General features: G+C 37.5%; 1 protein-coding gene across 1 annotated transcript in view; it reads right to left on the bottom strand.

Moving 5' to 3' along the window:
* Positions 1-24,609, bottom strand: part of ncam2 (neural cell adhesion molecule 2) — a gene marked incomplete at both ends in the record, with an annotated part of 223,971 nt that overhangs the window by 35,046 nt on the left and 164,316 nt on the right. Inside the window, 5 exons of the mRNA XM_079420652.1 lie at positions 1,533-1,678; positions 6,667-6,836; positions 13,003-13,120; positions 16,845-16,982; positions 19,331-19,474. Coding sequence (XP_079276778.1) covers positions 1,533-1,678; positions 6,667-6,836; positions 13,003-13,120; positions 16,845-16,982; positions 19,331-19,474 — 716 coding nt within the window. The remainder of the gene's footprint in view (positions 1-1,532; positions 1,679-6,666; positions 6,837-13,002; positions 13,121-16,844; positions 16,983-19,330; positions 19,475-24,609) is intronic.

Below are 24,609 nucleotides of genomic sequence, written 5' to 3'. Positions count from 1 at the left end.
TCAGCTGCTGCAGGATGCTGTTCTGCTGGAGGGAAATGAGTGGAAACGGGAGGCGTGGCCGACACAGATGACTGAACACCAGTGATTATCTACACAACGCTGAACAGGACTGTGAGGAGCTGTCATGTACCTGAGTCCTGTAACGATGAAATCATTAGAAATGCTGCCTGTGCTAATGATAATGGAACAGGAAGAGCTACACGATCACTGTACCGCATCAATACTGCAGGTGAGATTTAAAGGGAAAGTTCACCCAAAAGTGAACAGTTGTGGTTAATTTACTCTCCCTCTGGCCATCCAAGATGTAGGCGACATTTTTCTTCAGTAGAACAGTAAAGAACATTTTTAGCTGAAACCGTGATCCTTGGTGATTCATTTAATGCAAGTCAATGGCTAACGGCACTTTGAGAGTCAAAAAAGACATATACAGGCAGCATACAATTAATTCCTGTGGCTCCTGAAGATTTATTGAGGTCTTATGAAGCGAAATGATCGGTCAGTGCAAGAAACTGATTATTATTTACAACATTATTACCTATAATCCAGAGCCTCAAGCAACAGAAACATTTTCTGTGAACTGATTCTTTTCTTAAGTTTGTTTCAATGAACTGGTTAAGTGCACTAGTTTGTTTACGTAATCACACAATGATGTAACGTATTTGCAAGGATATTAGCACAAATAATGAAGTCTAAAGCATTTTAAGTAAATAAACTAGCCTTCAACAGCTCAACGTTTTACATAAACCATGAGAAACCATAAAAACCGTAATTCGTCCCTTCAATCAAGTGTTGGGTCATTGATCTTCGGTCCGAGTCGAACCGTTTCCTCAGTTCAGTGACTGTTGGAGGAACTGGAGCATTGAATCAGTTCATTAATCACAGGACCAGACACGCTGCTATTTCGGCTCATTTCCAGTCGAAGTGACTGTCAGGCTTCTGAAAGTGAGTTTGATTGAGTAACTTGTAGATCTGTGCTGCTCGAGCTGAGAAATGTTTCAGATGATTCAGACCGATTTGATGAACTGATTCATATAGTTCACTAAAGAGAACCGGTTCAAAAGAATGATTCATTCATGAACTGAACCGTTTGTCTGAGGCTCTGGATTACAGGTAATAATGCTGTAAATAACGTTAAATTTCTTGCACAGACCGATCGTTTCACTTCATAAGACCTCAATATATCGTCAAGAGCCACAGGGATTCATTTTGTGTTGACTATATTTGCTTTTTTGTCTCTCAAATTGTCGGTAGCCATTGATTTGTATTTTATGAATCAACAAGGAGCACAGTTTCAGCTAAAAAATCTTCTTTACTGTTCTATTGAAGAAAAAAAGTCAAATCTTGGATGGCCTGAGGGTGAGCAAATTAACAACAAATTTACATTTTGAAGTGAACTATCCCTTTAAAGGGCTAGTTCAGCTAAAAACAAAAACTCTGCCATTATTTACTCACTCTAATGCCGTTTCAAACCTGAGTGAAAACGAGAGATCTTCAGTTTTGGATGGGTTGCATCAGATCTGTGTGTTATTCACCTTATCTCCATCTGTGAATGTCTGTCCATCACTGGCTCTCCTCCATGAGATCTCGGGCAGCGGTTCTCCCTCGGCTGTACAGGAGATCATAGCAGCGCTTCCCTCTACGGCCGTCACGTTCCTCAGCTGAGTGATGTGCGGCTGGACTGAACAGACAGACAGACAGACGGGCGAACGGCTTTGAGTCACTGCAGACGTTTCTGTGAGTTTATTTTAGAGTAATTGCTTTGAATCACACCTCATTTTGCACTAAATACAATGTTCTGTCTGATAGAGGACATCACACTTACACTTGAACAGACTCGGGCTCTCATTCTCATTTTAGAAACAAATAAGAGCAAATTAAAATTATATATATATATATATATATATATATATATATATTGTGACGAGTCGGCTGCCTCCCCCCTGTCCATCATCACCACCCCGTCCCTTATTCGCCGCCCTTCACCAGGCTCCCGACGGGAGTGGGTGTGTGAGAGAGAGGAGGGGCGCTGAAACAGCCAGGGCTGGCGGCGTGTGATGAGGCGCACCTGACGTGAATAGAGCCTCATCACCGCCGCCGTTTAAACGCCGAGCGCGCCTCTCCTCGCAGACCCGCAGTCCGGCCGACACTGCACCCGCGATACGGCCGTCGGGCAAGGACGCCGGGCCGTGGAATCCCGTCGAGCACCCGGGGGATGAAGGAGATGGACGAAGCCGCCACAGAAGCCGCCGTCACCCGCGCCCCGGGACCTCCAGACGGGAGCGCGTGCGGCCGCCGGACTCCGCCCCTTACCTGGACCCTTCCCTCCTGAACACTGCCCTCCTTCACGAGCCCCGCAGCACAACGAGGACACCAGATCCCTGTTTATTTTGGACACTTTTCCCCCTTTTGGACACTTTATTTTAAATATTGTTTAATAAAAACCTCTCCGAGGCTTGACGCCACGCCCACTGTGTCTGTCGTTGGCTCCTCCCGCCACAATATATATATATATATACAGTATATATAGCTAGGTAAGCAAAATGAGAAATTATAAAAATTAAGTCTGTTTTAATTTATATATATATATATATATTTGTGCTGTCAATCGATTAAAAAACGAATTAATCGCACATTTTTCTGAAATTAATCGCGATTAATCTCACCTAACATTAAAGTTTTTAAATATACTTTTATATTGCAATGATTTCACATTCAATCTTCAAATGAATGTACAAACAACATAAAGACAGTCTATTTTTAATATTTGTTTAATGGCCTCTTTATTTTTCTGACTGAATCCTTAAAACTAAAAGTTATTGATTTCCTCTTTTTTCTTTTGTTCTTGATGAACAGGCATCACAGCAGCTGGTTATTAGGTTGTTTTGGCTGCTATTTCTTTAAGAGATGTCGCTGCTGAACGTGACGTGGATCTGACACGCATCATATTTTCTCTCAACTCTACCTTTTATGACCCATTTCAGTGTCTGCTAATGATCTGACGAGTTGAATCGAGTGTGTTAGATGAGGGAGACAGTGCTGGGATGCTCCAGGACAGTTTTGAAAACCATTTCAGAGACATGTTCTTAATGTAACTCACATATAACATATTACATGCATGCACAGTTTTAAGGCAGCTTTAATCATCTTTTTGGTAACTTCATGACTTAACTGATCACGACATTGCATACTCGTAGTTTCTTTCGCAATTCAATATGAAATGATACAGGCTATGTGCGCGCCGGCACATTTGTGCGTGTATTGAAGAGCACGTGCTGCGAGCACAGTACAGTTTCCACGCTGTTTGACTCGCGCCTGGCGCTGAAGTGAAGTTGCGTCTCCTGTTTGATATGCTCGTAAAGACATTCTGCGACTGAATAAATGCACTTCTTGTCAAGAAAACAGAGACATAATTAGCAGTTATGAGTGGGGTGGTCAACCCTAGGCCCCGCCCCTGCGTTAACGGCGTTAAATAATTTTAACACGTTAAACTGAAAAAATTAAACGCGCTAATTTTGACAGCACTAATATCTATAATTTAGATATTTCTTTAATTTATAATTAAAATCCTTTATTTTTGCTACGCAACCCCCCCCCCCCCCCCAATTAATAATAAAACCCTTAATTTTCATTATGCAAAGTCTTTTCTTCCCATTTATAATAACAAAAACCTTTCTTTATGATTTTTTTTTTCTAGTAAAACATTTCTAGTACTACCCCCCCCCCCCCCCCGCCCTCCCATTTTTAATAATAACAAAATCTTGATTTACTTTATGCAATTTTATTTTTTAATTCTTAATTTTCTTTAAGAAAAATCTTTTGAAAATGTCTTTATGCTCTGAACGTCTTTCCCGTAGATGTCTTCTCCTGCATGAACTCTCTCTCAGCCGGAGAGTTTTAGTGGCACACGTTCACATCAGGAAGGTCTTGTTTAATGCTGAACTCACAGATAAACCCTGTTAGAAGTCTGTGTGTGTGTCCCACAGATAAGCTGCTCTATGTATCTTTCTGAGTTTTGCCCTAAACACCAGCAGAGTTGAGGGCAAACAAGTTTCATGCATGCCGTTCCTGCTCTCGCACAGAGCGCCGCTGAATAAATCCATGCTGGAGTGAATGAAAGCCAGCAGAAACAGCTCTTCACAGCGTCTGCAGAGATCAAGGAGTTATTTGTAGCGGGAGACGCAGCAGAAACGCCCAGAGGCTGCGGAGAGCGAAAGCATGCGTCTTCTACGTACACACACTCCAGCAAAGACAAACACATCGCTGCAAGCCGGGAAACACTCCAGGAAACATCAACGATATACTGCTGCTGAAAACATGGGTGAGGTTTGCACTTAAGAAACTTGATGCCAGAGTGTTGCTAAGGTGTTCTGAATGGTGTAGCCACACACAAAACCCTGGCAACTGCAAAAGTACACCCTAGCAACCACTGTGGCATCATTCGAGAACATTATTTTGGTGGAAAATGGACAACGATTGATTACACTGAATTCATTTTTTTTATTACCTGTACCTTCCACAGTTATTCAAACAGCGAATAAATTATACAGAGAATGCAAGCAAAGAACATTTACGTTGTCAAAGAACATTATGACTGACTTAAGTCTAGCGCGAGTTTAAGCACTCAAAAACTCCCCTTACAATCAGTAAAGCTGTCTATACACGCTTGTATGAATGAATATCTTACATCACGCGTACATCTGCACTTTGTTGCTTATTATGAGCGAATTCTCGTGAGAGCTAAATTCAGTCAGCGAGCGCGTGCAGTGAACAAAAAACTAATCGAAACGCCTCTGATTGGCCATTGCATTCATAAGCTCAACAGACTCGTGTGTGATTGGTTATAATGCGCAACACTGTAAAAACGCATACAAAAGTCATGGCGCAACATTGAGCAGGTCTAAATTTAATGCTGCGGTCAACACTTTTCATTTCATTTGCATTTTATTCACGACAGACATAATGGATTTAGTTTAACTGTACCGCAGCATTTGTGTCTGTGTGTTGCCATAGATTTTACAAGCGGGAACTGAGGATATGCGGATATTATGTCATTGATTGACCAGGGAAGAATCATTATTTAAAACTGGAATTTCTCTGGATTTACAAATCCTTGGGAACTTTTGGAATAACATAAATACCCAACTGCATAAAATATATAACACTGCATAAAATATATAACCCAAATCATGTTACTCTCAACCCAGCTTTTTTTTTTTTTTTTTTTTTACTGTATTTTTCATTTTGTGATGATGCACTTTCCGCAGGCGCAGCTGAATGAATGACTGTGAAACTCCTGTCAGTGGCTGTAAACTGCAGCTGTTGACAGTGAACTGATGCTCGTATGTCGTGCTCTTCTTCTCAACATGCTCTCCTGAGAGCGGCGACGGTGTTCAGACGACAGACGACACGCTGTAAACACAAGGTCTGTAATGACAGCGAGGTCAGCAGACTCACACTCACACCAAACACAGAGCACGCTATGAACCTCAAATCCAGCCAGCGAAACCTGCTGTCATTAGAGCAGACGCTTAACCCTAATTCTACTAATAACTCCCAAAAGCTTTGCTAGATAACAAGTACCATTAAACTCTAACAATGGAATGGAATGCAACAACGGATCTTGCAACCACAGTTGTGTTTGGGAAACGCACCCCAGATTGGCTGCACTATTTGCTCTTAATACAAGACTCAACTAGAACGTTGTAAGTTTCATTATCCTTTCCTCTGTACTTCTAGTTTTAATGCAAAATAAACATGAATCAAAATATCACATAGCATTTCATTTACCTCAGGCATAAGTCTTTATAGTGTCCACAGCTCGTCAGTTCACCAGAGAAATGAAGTCTAGAGAAGAGCCTTTCGTGAAATATTAGACTAGGCTATATACTCATTATATTTTACTTTACCTGTTAGTGATATCTTAATCTTTTAATGTATATTTAAATAAATCTTTTATGAAAGAAGAATGTCTATTTCTTATCTATGTTAAAGTTATTCTATATTTTAATCTGTATCTTTTATTTCCATTGTTATCGGAGGATTCCCTAAATATTAATTCCACAAAGCAGCTGTGTTTTAATCAGGTTTTTGAGGAGTAAAGCACTAATATCTAGCAGTGCCCTTATATCTAGCATCTTTATCCTCTTCAGCTGTTTGTGCTTTTTTATCTGGTTTTTGTTTCTCGTCTCTCCTGTTCAGCTCGTCTCCGCTCCACATTTTACAGAACAAAACTCCTATCAATACGAACATCATATAAACGTGCATCTGGAGGATCGTGATGGCAGAGAATAAATCTCCATACATTTCCATACAACAGATAGGAGGTCCAATCAATTCAGTTTGTGAATATGCACAGCAGCTTCATGAAAACAGAAATTGAATGCGGGCCACATAAAGAACCTGCTGAAGTTTTTCATGATAATTGAACAGTCTTTCATTTCTCTGAAATGAAATTCGAGATAGCGGCACATTTACTGCGCCGCCGGCGCATCCGAAGATGCATCGCTTCATTTTATTCAAGAGAATCTGAGTGGAAGGCAAATAATTGGAAAAACAAAAGAACAATTGTTTGTACCGTTGTCATGAGGAAAGACTTCCTCTGAGACGCCTCAACAAAACACCTTATAAAAATTAATCAACGTACAAAAGATGCAAACGTTTCCTCACCGAACACTTTGAGGAAGAGCTGGCTCTCGGAGCTCCCGGCCTTGTTGCTCGCGCGGCATGTGTACGGCCCACCGTCACCCTGCCGGATGTTTTTGATAGTCAGCGTGCTTTTGCCCCCATCCAGCGTGTTAAGCACATACTGCTCCGATCGCTCGATCACGTGACCCTTCCTGTGGACACAAACCATCAGATGAGATGATTGACTGCAGCTGAGAACACATCTGTAATTGAGTTAACAGCCTATAGAATATGGATCTCTTCCCAGTTCAATTAGTGTGTGTAAATTAATTTGGAGGATAAAAGTCCATCTATCCATGAGGTAATTAAATAGCAAATTCTACATGACTGCATACAGACTCTTAAAGCAACACGCCAGTATTTTTGAAAATAGGCTAATTTTCCAACTCCCCGAGAGTTAAACAGTTGAGTTTTACTGTTTTCGCATCCATTCAGCCGATCTCCGGTTCTGGTGGTAGCACTTTTAACTGTAGCTTATTATATTAAATAAGCCCCCCATGGTACGGCAGCAATGTTCCTTGATTATTACGCCAGAATGAGAGTATAGTTCCTAGTCATATCGGCCTAGAAAAATCGCAATTTTTAATTTTCCGTCCGCCTTACTACACAATATAACTACAGAAGAGTCAAGTTTAAATAGGAAAAATATTGAAACTCTTCGGTCATTTTTGAGCGAGATGCTAACGGTCTAATCAGATTCAATGATCTTTGCTAAGCTGCAGCTAAAAGTGCTACGGCCAGATCCGGAGATCGGCTGAATGGATTCAAAAACGGTAAAACTCAATTGTTTAACTCTTGGGGAGTTAAACATTTTTTTCAAAAAATAGTGGCATGTTCCTTTAAGGGAAAAACAAACATCTTATATAATGATAAGGAGCAATTTTATGTAACAACATAAATTAAAAAATATATATGTTGTATTTTAGCTTTTTTTAAATGAAATGAATAAATATATATAATAATTATAAATATGTCCAATATAATAAGTGTTGTGACCATGAGATCAAGACAATAAATCTCTTCTGCTCACCAAGGCTGCATTTATTTGATTAAAATACAATAAAAAAATTCAATATTATTACAATTTAAAACAGCTGTTTTCTATGTGAATATATGTTAAAATGTAATTTATTCGTGGAATCAAAGATGAATTTTCAGCATCATTACATTATGTCACATGATCCTTCAGAAATCATTCTAATATGCTGATATGCTGCTCAATAAATATTTCTGATTATTATCAATGTTGAAAACAGTTGTGCTGCCAAATATTTTTCTAGAAGCTGGGGAATCAATGCAATTAATTCCTGTAAAGTATGGAGTGCCACAAGGATCTGTCTTAGGCCCTCTGCAATTTTCATTATACATGTTGCCCCTTGGTAATATTATTAGAAAATATGGGATTAATTACCATTATTATGTTGATGATACTCAACTATATATTTCAACAAGACCAGGTGAAACCTCTAAATTATCTAAGCTAACAGAGTGTGAAATGTAAAAATGTGAAATATTAGATGACCACTATAATTTTCTTAAATTCGGTTAGACAGAGATATTACTAATTGGACAGTACACAGAATCTCTTAGTTTACAGTTTGCATCTAGATGGATGTACTGTTATTTCCTATGCAGTCAAAAATGTGGGTGCTATGTTAGACAGCAGAAAATTTAATGTTACAAAAACAACATTCTTCCATTTTCGAAACACTGCTAAGCAACAGAACATGTTACCTGTTTCTGATGCAGTAAAGCTATGCATTCATGACCTCAAGACTGGACTATTGAATGCACTGCTAGGTGGTTGTTGTGCATCTTCAATAAACAAGCTACAGGTAGTCCAAAATGCAGCTGCTAGAGTCCTTTCCAGGTCAAGAAAATATGATTTTATTACCCCAATTTCACAATCTCTACACTGGCTACTTATTAAGTTCCGTATCAGTTACAAAATATTACTACTTGCTTATAAGGCCCTAAATGGTTTAGCTCCTGCCTGCCTAACTAGTCTTCTATCACACTATACAACCCATCATTCAATGCATCCTTCTTGAATAAAATAATTAATTCAAATAACCCTGTTTGTTAGTTAAACTAAGAGTTTCTGAGTTTAAACTACAAAAGGGCAGAGAAAAAAGAACACTAACTACAGAAATGAAGATTCACAATGCTAACGATTCAATCACAATAACAAGGCCACAATTAAAGGAAGTGAACGCAGGTCTCTGTTCAGAGACACAATTAGCCGCTGGGCCATCAAGAAAAACAAAGGAACACGGACCCAATTAGACTTTAACAAGCTAACGAAGCAGTCGTAAAGTGCAGAGACTCAGTGAGACACACTGAGCAAAGAGTTCAGAGGAATGATATACAATATCGAAAATGACAATTCTGTCTTGAGTCATTATTCAGTGAAAATGAAGTGAACATCTGCTCAACACCTCCTTTTGTGTTGCACAAATGAAAATGTTATTAATCGACATGAAGGCAAGTAAATGATGACAAAATTTTCCTTTCTGACTGAACTATTCATTTAAAGAGATACAGAACAGATGCAAACAATAACTAATTAACAGCTGGAAATAATGATGACAAGACACTAACAATAATGAAGACACTTCGGTAAAGTGACATTAACCTAATAATCTGACTGATTGAGCATATAAAGCACAGTACAGTATTGATGTTATAAATCGAATTAATATTTTATGATATCAATGTTTATTGCACTGTATTAGAATATTACTTATTGATGGTTATAAATCTAATTAATAATATTAAGTAATTTTATGGTAACAACATAAACTATAAACAAACGATACTCTCTCTCTCTCTCTCTCTCTATATATATATATATATACATATATATATATATACACACATACATACATATAATCACATCAAAAAGTAACCATTAGCAGATTATGAAATATATACATAAAAAAGAATGTATTGCGTTTCCAAAGTAATATATGTATACATACATACAAGTAATATATATATATATGTCTTGGTCCGGCCTTCTGTCACGACACACTCTGGAGAAGGGAACGAGGAGGCGACGAACTTCTTTAATAAACTCAGATCTTTATTTACCAAACTCAGGGATCACTGGAGACACAGATGAACACATGAAGACGATCAGACCGGACACAGACACAGGGATACGCAGGGCTTATAAAGGGGAGACTTAACTAGATAATTAATAACGCAGGGCTGGGGACTAATAAACTAATCAATCAAAAGGGGGACAGGAACAGGAACAAAACCAAATAAAGGCATAATGAAACACAGGGAGCACATGGAAACACAAGACACAGGGAAACAAAGCCCCCCTCCGAAAGGCGCGTCCTCGCGCCATATACCATCCAACAGGGAGGGGGGGGGGTGGGCGCTCTGGAGGCCTCCAGGGATCAGGGGGCAGGGCCACCGTTCCAGGAGCCATGGCAGAACAGGGGACTCGGGAGGCCATGGCGGCACAGGAGACTCGGGAGGCCATGGCAGGACAGGAGACTCGGGAGGCCATGGCGGGACAGGAGACTCGGGAGGCCATGGCGGGACAGGAGACTCGGGAGGCCATGGCAGGACAGGAGACTCGGGAGGCCATGGCGGGACAGGTGACTCGGGAGGCCATGGCGGGACAGGAGACTCGGGAGGCCATGGTGGATCCGGGAGCTTGGGCAGCCATGGCGGGTCACCCTCCGAGACCGCGGCCCCAGCCCCCTCCTCGGCCTCTTCGGCAGGAGCCCTACTACCCCCCCCCCCCCCCCAAAAAAAAATCCTTGGGGGAAGTAGGGGCTCGATCAAGTACTTGGGGGTGCTCTTGAAGCGCAGACACTTGGGGGCGCTCGGGAAGCGCGGACTATTGGGGGCGCTCAGGAAGCGCAGACTATTGGGGGCGCACGGGAAGTGCAGACACTTGGGGGCGCTCTGGAAGCGCAGAGCTGGACGGGACCAGCGGAGACAGAGGAGGGAATTGAAATATATATATAAAATTGTATATGTTAAATATATAACAATAAATGTAATAAATATACATATTATTAACATTGTCTAAATTAAAATGCTTTTTATTATATAAATTTTTATTGCATTGAATTATTGAATTAGAATATTACTTATTGATCCTTATTATCTAATTAATAATATGTATAAGTATATTTATGGTCACAACATAATCAAAACTTTGTCTTTTTTTTTTACATTTTAAGAAATACAATGATTTTTTTAATTACATAACCAATTGGTAAAATTTATTTTTGAATGCATTTATTTGTAAATTGCATAATAATAAATATGATAAATAAAAATGTTGCTAAACGTAGCATTTATTTACATGAAAATGAAAGCTATAATGCATACATTTATAAGAAAATGCCTTTTTTAATCTTTATTGTGCAGTAGTACTACAGAACTGGATAATAGCCTCTTTCTTGATGCTTACTAATCAAATTAACAATAATTAATTGAAACCTGCGAGATCCTATCTGTTAAACGGAACAGCATTTAAAAATATTAATTTGTGAATCTACACAGTATCTTCATACCAGCAAACTTATGTGACATGACTCATATAACACACTTTAACATCTCTGCTGTTAATAACTGTAATTTTGAAGTTTGAGTGAATTAAAGAGACCTTTGTTCTGTAAAAATACCTCCGATTTAATGCACTTTAATTTCAGCAATTTAGAAAACTATTGTGCCAATCATAAATCTGTGAAAACTAATTGTGCTGCACTTTGTGCTTGTCATATTCAGACTGCTGGTTTCAGATGTTATAACTTCACTCCCACTGAAGACCTCCAGACCTTCACCCTGATTCAATCCCATCCATGAGAAACACAGAAGTCTTCATTATGGCTGTCGATTTAACACAATAATTTGGCTCAGTCCTGTCTGTCATCTTACACTGATGAAGTTGCTGATGCAGGACAACCGACCGTGTGATGAAGCCCATTAGAATGCAGTTACATGAGCCTAAAATTCAAGATATGACGACAGAAATGCCTTTTTTTTATTTATATCATATGATATAGTTTAGCAATATCACACCAGCAAGAGTGCTGCTTTTCTTCAATATCTACACAATTGATTTTATACAAAAGTTCAATAAAAGTGTTACATTTTTATTGTCAATATTGGCTGTCTTGCTCAATTTTGCAAATAAAAATTGGACAAAACTGTTGTGCCTTTCTGAACGACGCGACATTACTGAATGAATACATGGTTTTGAACAAATCGAGTGACTCAGTGATTCATTGATTCAGCCACTGAATGAATCGGTTGAATGAATGATTCAATAACTCACTCATTTAGACAGTGATTTGTGGCCACCTACTGGTGGTTTTAGTTTAATATTGAGTGTATTTTATTACTTTTTAATAATGAGAGCTTTAATTTCTTAAAAATCATTTCATATTTCAATATAAAATTTTTAAATACCCATTAAAACCCATTTCTGACATTTTTTTATGCAATGTTGAATCAAAATATTTCTTCATAAAGCTACGTTTTGTGATGTTTATTCAATTTTTTTCCCATTTAACACAATAGTAACTTACTATTTAACCACTAACATTACTATTGCAATTTACAAGTCATGAATTAACTGTATCTCAGTGTAAATATGAATATTAAAAAATGCATGTATTTCTATGAAAGCTATGTTTATATAAAACTACGTTTTGTAATGTGTTTACAATGCTTTTCTCATTTAACACTCAAAATTGATGCATGATGAATTTGCGATTAATTAATAAGCATTTCATGTAATAAATTAGATTTTAATCTAAAATAAAATTGTAATTGCTTGACAGCCCTAGACTATATATCTCCAGACAGCAATGAGACTATATGGAAAACAGAGTCTAAATTTTAAATTTTTTTACAAGCATCTACTCCTAGCCTTTCACAAAGATCTCAAGAACAAAATGTTCAAATCTGCAATGCAACTTCTTCTTCCATCCACACAGGTCAGCCAGCAAACATTTTACACAGGCACGTTCAATGTCTCCCTCACACAATAGAAAGATCTCCGAGTTTGAACATTTCCGGCCCTTACCTCTGTTATCATGGAAGGCTTTGAACGTCTGATCAAAGCACACATCAGCTCTTCACGGCCCGACCCCACAGAGCCGCTGCCATTTGCATACAGATAGAATAGATGAATCGAGGACACTGCGCCCTACATACTAGCTGGGATGTCCAGTGCCCTACATACTGCACTACACACCACTGCATCTTCAGGTTTTGTCACTCAGCTTTTGGACCAAGCAGCAACATTTAGAGTGTCTCTTGACAAACATTACTGTTACCCACCAGTACCAGGTCACCTGAGGGTCGGGGGAGCCAGACGTGATGCAGGTGAACGTCACTGACTCCTGGTAGTCGGCGGTGGCATTGAAGGACTGCTGCGGCACTGACAGAACCGGAGGAACTGGAACGATACCAGACATGCATATTTAACACTTGTTTCCATGTCTTCACCTATACAGGTGAAGTCAGATGCTTGCATGTGTTATGTTTGAATTGGACTAAATGTTATCCAATATTCAAACTCCAATACTATTAGAATGGATTCTTGACCAGTCAGTCTGCTCTGATTGTGTTTTTTGTCTAATTTATTCCAATGCATATGCGACTATAAATTGACATGTCTGAATGCATGCACATGAGATATCAAAAGAAGTGTGCAAGTGAAGTGGCTCTTTCCATTTTTCTTTCTTTTTTTTTTGCACTTAAGAATAATATTTAAATAAACAATATTTTTATTATATAATAAAATATAAATATATCATATAAATAATAAGAATATTTATATAAATAAAAAATATGTATAAATGTGTAAACATATACATACATATATACACACATATATATATATATACACATACATTTTTACACACATTACACACTATCTATACACACAAAATAATAAATAATATTGACTAACTAATATTTAATATTTCTGAGAGATTTAGTAAAACACACATTAAATATGTGCTACAAGACCCCAAGCTAAATATATAAATGTATACAAATATTAGACATAATAATATTGAAGAAGCAGTATTTCCTGACAGAGAGAAAAAGGTTAAGTAAGAAATAAACACAGAAATAAGCATTAAATATTTAGTACAAGAACACAAGCTTTCAATGCATTGCTCAATAATGCTTGTTTGCGTAGAGCATGTTTCTGGTCTTTTTTTTTATTAATCTTTGGGTAAACACTGAATTATTAATCAATCAATCAGCTGTTGCTATTGTTATTTTAAGCTCTTAATGAAACTTATTTAACTTTCTAACAGTATTTCAGCAATCCACGTGAGTGTGTGTTGTCCCAGAGTAACATCCTTATTTCAAAACAGCTTTGTGTGGTATCAGTCTGATGGGCCGAATCCATCTGATACGAAGCTTTAAGAGAATCAAACAGCCCCTAACAATGTCTCTCCAGCACAATCATTATTCGCCACGCTGTGATCCGCCTCCTGTTAGAATTCAAAGAGGCTGAAATTACTCGTTTTTTTGGTGATGCGTATCAGCGAAGGATGACGTAAATGAGACGCCCTCTATCTCAGTGACATTTCCTTTTAAAGGATCAAGCAGATGCGGACAGAAGATGGCGATTCAGCCCTGTCTGCGCTCCTCTGATGATGAAAGTCAGGGTTAAGGGCACGGAAAGAGCACGCTAGCACACGTCTGCATGCTAATCATCAGCGTAAACGCGTCCACGCACACAGATGTACAGGATAGTTAGAAGAAACACAGACGAGCAAACAAAGAGCAGGCGCTTCTCAAGTCATCGCTCAGTAATGTGAAGGATCTCTGATGAAATCACCAGCTCGGAGCGTCACAAATGCTGGTTTATGCTGGTTACGTATGTATATTAACCAGGTCAACCTATTCTTGCTGGTTAAGCTAGTAAAGAAACCTGGTGCAGAAACGAGCACAAAAACATATGACAGCTGGGATGGTCCAGATAGTTGAATAACTGACACGATGGTAAACAACGAGTGACTTGCTGCTGTTTTTCTCGTTTAACTAAGACTAACTTTAATATAAATAGTTTCTGATGACATAAATTAACTTCTATTATTTTGTTTACATATTAAAACCACTCTGACAAGTTGCAGAAATGATTCCTGTAAATATATGTGATGTACATATATAATGGTATATTATATATACTGTATTTCTTCAATAAATGCAGTTCTTGTCAAGAAAAAGTGCAGTTGTGAGTGGGGTGGCCAAATCTAGCCCCGTGTTAATTGCGTTAAATATTTTATAAATGGATATAAACTGAAAAAAATAATCACCTGCGTTAATGCTAATTTTGACAGCACTAATATATATATATATATATATATAGGGAAAAGCTCTGTGTATCGTGTGTAATCACATCCATAAATCTATGATCACAACAACAATGTTTGTAAGGCATCTAAATTGTCATCTGAGGAGATTAGATTAAACGAGTGGGGTCTACAATATGAAATGTGCAGTTATCTGATTTTGCTATAAAACAAGTTTTAATATGTAAAAAAACATACTTTCAATTAACTTTAATTTTGTAAATTACCTGTATTTAAGTTATTAGTACTTAATCAAAACAATCCAACTGCAGTTTGATAAATATTACATGGAATGCACAATAAAAAAATATGATTTCTGAAAGGAGTTATTGGTTTTTGCAAATTAACTCTTCATATATATATATATATATATATATATATATATATATATATTTTTTTTTTTTTTTTTTTGAAAGCATTGAATTTGAAGTGAATCATTTGATGTTCCTTTGTCTGAATGGAAATGTGGATGGTTAACTACAAATCTATGAATTTTTTGATGGGAAACGAACATGAAGTATATGTGGTTATTGTGTTTGCTGGTGGTAAAGTCCCAGTTAACCAACATAAACCAGCTCGAAGATACAAATTCAGACGAAAATGCTAGTCTTTTCACATTCAAACTAAAATGGGTGTTTGGCATCTCAAATCCACTTCTAGTTTATCAACTCAGCATCTTTGCACTCAATTTTCTGCTGACTAGTTTTGTGACTAAATGTTTCAATTAACATAAACTTCAAGCTTCTGTGACTCACAAGCAAACGGCGACCTTATCTTCACTAACGCTTCACAAAACGCTGCCTGTCTTTTCAAAGCATTCATTTACCTTGTTCTGCAGAATGAGCCGTCGTCAGGATTTGATAGCGCCGAGCTCTGCCTGAACGGACACAATAGTATTTGCACAACTCATACTTCTTTAAACTGATGTAATAACACGCAAAGACGAATAAAAGTGCATTGCATTCAATTTAGCATCACCACTTATAGCTTTCAGGAAGATCCAATAAGCTTGCTCAATGAGGCACATCCTATTATCCCCAAGACATGGCAAGCGTCGTCTGCCTCGGAAACAGAACAACCTGCTGCTTAAATCACTTAGCGAGCGCTGACTAGCAAGCGACGACGCCTGGGTCTCGTGTCCAAGACTGGAGATTGAATCCAGAATTTTCCCCTAGATTTATTCCCAGCCTTGCCTGAGCTACAACGGATCGTAACGGTGTGCTGGAACGCCATCCGCTGCTGTAATGAAACGCCTTGTTCTGCTTTGACCTTCCATCTTGAGTTAACACGGTCATGTTGCATATGTGCGCCATCTGTTTGAGGCTGTTCTTCTGGTAAGGAAACAGATTCTAGAGGCCTTTTGAGAGAATAATGATTGGCAATGAAGTTATTCAAGTGATGTGTTTTGTTTGACAACACAGATGCAACTTCTCAAATGGGTTTTAGAGTTAATATTACAACAGAAGTTGTTTCAGTAAATGCATTTACAGCATCAATACTAATTAATTTGATTAACTGATTAATTGAATTAAAAATGTAAAAAGTTACATTTAAAAATTGTAAAAAAAAAATACATTTAATTAAAAAAAAGTTACATATGTGGAAAATAATGTGTTTTTTGAACCTTAAACCATATAAACACATTGCATTACACCAAATACACAAAATAATGTTCTTTTTAGCAACGTCATATGACCCCTTTAAGTGAGTTGGTAAAGGGTTGGCTGGTCGGTCTGTGACAGTGGAGCGCTGTACGCTTATTGCGTTGCTCAGAGATCAGTGAGTTAGTGTGTGAAGAACAGCTCTTACCGTTGACCAGCACCACGATGTCCCTGAAGTCGATTTCTCCTCGGGCCTCCACACGCGCCTCACAGCGGTACACTCCCTCGTCAGCTTTACTCACTCGCAGGATCTGCAGGTTGTTGCTGGGAAGCACCTGAAGTCTGCCTTCAGGAAGAGACACAAACAGACGTTACAGCTGTGTGAGACTATGCTATGATATTCTACAGTTGCTTGGGAGTTACAAATGGTTGCTAGTGTTTCTATGTTAAATGTAATTATGATAATCATGAGAATTGTGGGAAATTAGATTGAACACGTCTTACATGACCTTTGGCAATATAAAATATCAACAGAGAAGAGTTTAAGTAACATTGCTGTATCAACTGAGACTATTATGTGTAAGAATCCTAAGCATATTAATGAACTACGTTTGATGTATGATGAAATAGTGTATTGTTTAAATAATGCCGGTAGACCTTTCTGTCAAAAAGTAGTTAAACGTGAACTTTTTAGGGCTGGATGGAATGAATATGTATCTGAGTTGCATTTGGAGGCTAGAGATGCTTTTAAAAATTGGGTTTTTAACAGGAAAGCAAGGTACAGCACAGAATTTGAGAAAAAGAAATTGGCAAATGCCAAATGTAAATATGCTGTGTAGTTTAATAAAAGAAATGAAGCAACCGTGAGAGCAAACTCTATGTTTGCCAACATGCTGCTATACAGTTGCTGGTGTGCTTTCAGGTGGTTGCTAGAGTGTTTCTATGCAGTTGCTATGTTGTTTTGAGTTTTTGGATACATGTTGCAATGCTATGGTGTTCTGAGTGTTTGCCAATGTGTTGATGTGCAATCTCTAAGGTGTTGCAGGCAGAGTGTGTTGTTATGCAATTACTAGGTTGATCTGATGTTTGGCAACATGTGACTATGCAGTGGCTGAGGTGCTACTGTGTTGCTATGCAGTTGCTACGGTGTCCCATGTCTGTGAACATGTTGTTACATTCACTGTTTAAGGTGGTTGCTAGTGAGTTGCTGTGTAGCTCTTATGGTGTATTGAGAGTGATTGTTTGCAAATGTGTTGCTGTGCAGTTGTTACAATGTTCGGAATGTTTGCCAGTGTGTTGCTAAGCAGTCACTGTGGTGTTCCAGGTGGTTGCTAGTTTGTTCTGATTGTTTGTCAATGTGTTGCTAGGGTCTTCTGAGTGTGTGTTTGTGTGCTGTTGCTAGGCTGTTCTATAATCTGAGACAGAGAGGCAGATAGATACTTACATGACACAAACTGCACGAGTTTAATCAAGCAAGTAATGTTACAAATGCAATACTCAAACAATGTAATGTAATACTGTAATAGTGATACTGATATTTGCTTTATCAAATGGCAGTAATAACAAATGGATTTGTGTCCTTGCCAAAGAACATTTCAGACGTCACCGTCCTGAAATCTTTGGATTGATCGCTAAACTGAAACCATCAGGCAAAGGTTTCCAAGTGAACTTAAAGTCATTGTGTTACATTTAAAGCATTTGACAGAATGTGCTGTGAGAAAGAAGAAAGCTGAGGATTTAATCAACAGACTTTTTCATCTGTGAGCAATAATAGGAAAATATTATCACCAATCATCAAAACTACTTCTGCTTCCATTTCAAGGACATTTGCTAAATGAAACACCTTTCGGATTACAGCCTTTCTTTGGCTTTTGTCGTCCCTCGCTGATAAACACACACCTTTTCTCCTCTCGTTCAGGAGAGAGATGTATAACCAACTCTGTAATTAGAATAAAAATAATCAAATCTCCATCTTTTAATCTCCCAGGCTGGAAAGTGCAGATAGCTTGTCAAAGTTCTGCCTTTGAATTCTAATGAATGGTTTGACACCTAAAATGTAGACAAAAGTTTGTATTCCCTCAGCAGAGAACTTTACTGAATTCAGACACTGAATGTGGTTTAATCCAAAATGCATTCAAATATTTATGTGTTTGAATCCACTGGTGTTTTGGTGGTTTTTAGTGGATGTTTTTCAATAACAACAAGAATATGTAAAAGTGTGGTATTTAGGGTTAAAAGTCCCCTGCTGTTGAGGTTAAAAGCACAATAATTAACATGTCTAACATATTTAATTTACATAAATAGCTGGATGACTTTTCCATTTGCTGGAAAAACATGGTTAGATTCAGATGGTAAATATAATACATCAAGTTGGGTGTCCACCTTAGAGATAATCACCATATTTATAATGAAACCATCATATTTAAAAATATGATAATCATATCATGTAATAAAATATATTAATCATGTCATATAATAAAATATAATAATTTAATATATTCTAGAAAATATAATGAAATACATTCCATTAAGATGGGAATTCACAATATTTACTCTTTTTTATATATATAATTTAGTTATTATTACTTTAATTTTTTAACATGTACCACAGTAATTCCATGATATTGTGATACTCTGGAGTAGCGTGTTGTATATGAATATATGAGTGTGTATATGAATTGTGAGCGCTCTTACTGCTGGGTTCAGAGGTGATTTCTCGGTTCTTGTAGAACCAGGACACGGCCGGCACCGGTGAACTGATGACATCACAGACGACCTCAGCGTCCTCGCTCTGACGAAACTCCTGCGGCGTCTTCACCTCGCGGAACGTCAGCTTCTCTGAGAGCAAACAAACACAGCGTCATCAAACCCTGCCATCAAGTGTCAGAGATCTCAGTCAGGGTTTATACAATTAAAGGGATAGTTCACCCCAAAAGACGAAAATTCTGTCATCGTTTACTCACACTCAAGTTATTTCAAATCTGAATGAGATTCTTTCGTCTGTTGAACACAAAAGAAGGTATTTTGAAGAATATTTATAACCAAGCAGTAGACGGTAGCCATTTACTGTCATATGTGACCATGGACCAGCAAACCAAGGGTCAATCATCCGAAAGCTGAATAAACGAGCTTCCCATTGATGTATGGTTTGTTATGATCGGACAATATTTGTCTGAGATACAACTATTAGAAAATCTGGAATCTGAGGGTGCAAAAAAATCTAAATATTGAGAAAATCTCCTTTAAAGTTGTTCAAATGAAGTTCTTAGCAATGCATATTACTGATAAAAAATAAAGTTTTTTTTTTTAAATATATGTATTGTAATTAAAATCTACAGATGCAAACTTGTCTGAAGTTCAAATGAAGTTCTTTGCAATGCATATTACTAATCAAAAATGAAGTTTTGATATATTTACAGTAAGAAATTTACAAAATATCTTCATGAAACATGATCTTTACTTAATATCCTAATGATTTTTGGCATAAAAGAAAAATTGATAATTTTGACAATGTATTTTTGATATAGAAAGTTGAATAGAAAGTTTTCAGGATTGCTGGTGAGACCCTGAATTTCCTCAGCTGTCGCAGATGGTACAGTCTTTGCCTGGCTTTCTTAACCTGCGTTTGGATGTGTGTAGTCCAAGTCAGGTTCTCGGAGATGTTTACACCGAGGTACTTGAAGCTACTCACCCTCTCCACAGGGGTCCCACTGATCATAAGAGGAGTGTAGGGCTGCTGCTGTCTCTTCCTAAAGTCCATGATCAGCTCTTTAGTTTTGCTCACATTCAGAGAGAGACAGTTGTCCTGGCACCATGATGTGAGTCTCTCTACCTCATCCAAGTATGCGGTCTCATCGTTGTTGGAGATGAGGCCCAGAACCACAGTATCATCAGCGAATTTGATAATAGATGTGGAGCTGTGAGAGGACACGCAGTCATGCGTGTAGAGAGAGTAGAGCAGGGGACTCAGGACACAGCCCTGTGGGGCTCCTATGTTCAGGGTGATGGAGTTTGAGGTGAACTGGCCAACTTTCACCACTTGATGTCTGCCGGTGAGGAAGTCTTGAATCCAGTCACAGAGTAAGGAGTTTAGGCCGAGGTCTGTGAGTTTAGAAGCCAGCTTGATGGGGACTATAGTGTTGAAAGCTGAGCTATAATCAGTGAATAGCAGCCTTACATAATTCCCATTGTTGCTGTCCAAGTGTGTGAGGGAAGAGTGGAGGACGTGAGAGATGGCATCGTCCGTGGATCTATTTGGGCGATAGGCAAACTGAAGAGGGTCCAGAGTATCAGGGATGGAGGAGCAGATGTGGCTCTTAACAAGTCTCTCAAAAACCTTCATGACTATAGATGTGAGGGCAACTGGGCGATAGTCATTCAGGCAAGAGGGTTTATTGTTCTTAGGCACAGGGATTATTACGGATTTTTTTATTTTTTTATTAAAGATAGACGTGAACAAACCAGCGAGCTGATCAGCCCAGGACCTCAGAACACGGCCGGTTATCCCATCAGGTCCGGCTGCTTTCCTGACGTTCACTTTCTTTAGCGCCCTCCGAACCTCATCCTCCGATTACAGGATTACAGGATTACAGGATCATCGCTGCTCTGCCTGCTGCTTCCTGACGCGCTGGACAGCAGAGACGCGCCGCCGCCGTTGCATTCGAAGCGGCCGAAGAAGGTGTTTAACTCGTCGGCCAGCAACGGATCTGCTCTCACCTCCGCGGAGGATTTGTTTCCGAAGTAACTAACTTAACTCACTCTAATTAGTAGACTGTTTGGTTAGAGTTAGGGTCAGTAGAATAAAGTTAAATATTGTCAGCAGAATAAAAGTAAAGTATCACTATCAAAACATCACTGTTTATTTCTCCACTCTTCTCTTGAGTGATGAATGAGCAACCACTGAGTTCTTTATACAAACATTTACAGTACCTCAGTGAAAGCAGCTCGATTTTTCACAGAAGTGCATCTCTTTTAACTCCAAGTATAACGCTCATCACGAATCGAAAGAATCAAGCTGTTTCACCGGCTAATCAAAATGATTATTTTTCTCCCTCGTCTCTGCATGCTTTGAATGTGATGGCATTCATCCTCTCAGTATTTACACAAGCGCGCTTGTAAACAGACAGAATCTCTCGCTGTTTGGCTGAAATCATGTTTCTGTTCTGAATCTCATCATTTGGCTTGAGATGTGAGGTCAGGGCGGGCGCCACACTGGGTCTGATTCTACACTATTACACATACAGTATTTATTTAGTCCAAGTGCACTGTACTGAAGGTCATCTGACAGAAATCTCTGAATGAGAAAAGGAACCCGTCTTATTGGTTTGATTTAGTCCAAAACAAAGTGCGATGAGAGTGATTTGCTTGTATTTTGTGTTTTTTTTTGTTTTGTTTTTTAGTGTATTGACCTTCATAATCTTCCAGTTCGGCATGAATGACATCAAAAGCAATAGGGCTGTGAACCGAGAGCCGATTCTTATCCAAAACTGGTTCTGTTTTCTGAGAAATACCGGAATCGTGGAAAATTCATAACTTTCGGTTCCAAAAACAAAAGTTTGGTTTAACATGAAATTACGACAGAAATATATTGCTATTATTACATGCTTAAATGTACTAATAACAATAGTAATAATAGCAATAAAAAAATAAATAAATAATTTATAAAAAATCTATGAATGCAGGAGAATTAATAAAGACATCACAGAATTTGGGAAAAATAAAATAACATAAAATAAAAAAAAATCTGAGGTCTTCATGACAAAGTTCAGTTTAACTCAAAATTATTACTATTCTATACTAAAATGTACTTTGCAGAGTACTAATACCCACAGTTATACAAAAATAAAACAATAAAATAATAAAACATTTTTATTTTCATCCGGTTTTAATTGATTTAATTTAATCTGTTGTAGCATAAAATAAAAACATTATTTTTTTATGTAAATTGTCATATTTTCATGTGAATGCATTTGAAAAGATTGATTGAGCAGTTAAAGTTTTATGAATTAATTTGATTACATTTGTAAATCATACATCACAGAAAGCAGAACACATACAATATACAAACAAAACAGAACTTTTTAAACATAATACTACTCCTACTACTAATAAAATAGTTAAAGTTAAAGTACCAGAGAGCTAATTTTTGCAATAATTACAGTATGTGCAAAATGCACAAGACTGTCTGCAGACAGACAGTGAACGAGTCTGAAAATGAGACTATTTTCACCTCAACATGCAGGTAGTACAAGTACAGCTAGCTGATATCTAATGTCGTTCGCTCTTGAATGCAATCTTAAGTGAAAATGTGACCATTCTGACATTATTTAACCTCACAGGTCTTGGCTGATTTGCTCTATTTCAGATGAATTGGTGCTTTGCAGGAGGACAGTGTGTGCCTTTGTTTCTGCCGGATCTGAATTACAAGTGTCAATGTGACAAGCCTCATTTAAGTTAGCTGCTAATTTGCCTCAATATTAATAAAATCTACATAAAACTCCCTTGTTGTAAGGTGAAGAAGCTCAGCTCAGCCCAGAAACACCACGGTATTCATGGAAGACTTACTGAAGGCGATGATGTCTGATAATGATGAGCATAATGACACGGTGAAACATTTCATCATCATTTTAGAGGCTTATATCATTATTACATGAGTAACTGCAAGTGAAAAACACACAGAGGTCCTCAAGGAATGTGTACTGAATTGCCAATGCAAAAAATGCATATATTATATATTTAAAAATTCTTTATTTGAATAAATCTGTATCTATCAATCTATCTATCTATATAATTTATTAAAAAGGTCAATTATATACAGTGCCATGCAAAAGTTTGGGAACCCCTTGCAGAATCTGGGAAAATGTGAATAATTTTAACAAAATAAGACAGATCATACAAAATGCATGTTATTTTTTATTTAGTACTGTCCTGAGTAAGATATTTTACATAAAAGATGTTTAAATTTCACCCCCGGCACCGTGTTTCCTTCTGGAGCATCAGTGAATGTTTGAACCTTTTTTAATTGTTGTGTTTGAGTCCCTCAATTGTCCTCAGTGTGAAAAGATGGATCTCAAAATCATACAGTTACTGCTGGAAAGGGTTCAAATATGCAAAAGATGCTGGAAAACTGAAGATTCTGCAGGACCTGGAGGATTTTTCTGAAGAACAGTGCTCAGTTGAACTGTTCAGAACAAACAAGGGACTCAAACACAACCATCACAAAACAAAAACACAGTCGTAGATCATCCAGGTAACCACACACAGTATTAAGAACCAAGGGTTCACAAACTTTTGAATGTGGTTATTTTAATAATTTCAGCTGTTTGTTTATCTTGTGGACTATATGTAAACATCTTTTATGTAAAATATCTTACTCAGGACAGTACTAAATAAAAAATAACATGCATTTTGTATGATCTCTCTTATTTTGTTAAAAGTATTCACATTTTCACAGATTCTGCAAGGGCTTCCCAAACTTTTGCATGCCACTGTATATATATATATATATATATATATATATATATATATATATATGAATAAACTATTTGTGACCCTGGACCACAAAACCAGTCTTAACTATAAATTTTTCGAAATTGAGATTTATGCATCATCTGAAAGCTGAATAAATCCATTTGATTCACCTTTCCATTGATGTATGGTTTGTTATGATAGGACAATATTTGTCTGAGATACAACTATTAGAAAATCTGGAATCTGAGGGTGCAAAAAAAGCTAAATATTGAGAAAATCACCTTTAAAGTTGTTCAAATGAAGTTCTTAGCAATGCATATTACTCATCAAAAATTAACAATTAACAATGTACTGTACTTTGTTACTAAACAAAAATGAAGTTTTGATATATTTACGGTAAGAAATTTAATATAATCACATTTAATATAATAAAAAAAACATGACAATAAAATCTATTTAAAAATGTTTTAATGTTTTAATATGTATATAGTTTGTCTGTTTGA

The sequence above is a fragment of the Barbus barbus genome, assembly GCF_936440315.1.
Source record: "Barbus barbus genome assembly, chromosome: 7".
In the NCBI taxonomy this organism is placed as follows: Eukaryota; Metazoa; Chordata; class Actinopteri; order Cypriniformes; family Cyprinidae; genus Barbus; species Barbus barbus.
The sequence above is the reverse complement of the archived record's forward strand: the minus strand, read 5'-3'. Positions and strand labels throughout refer to the sequence as shown.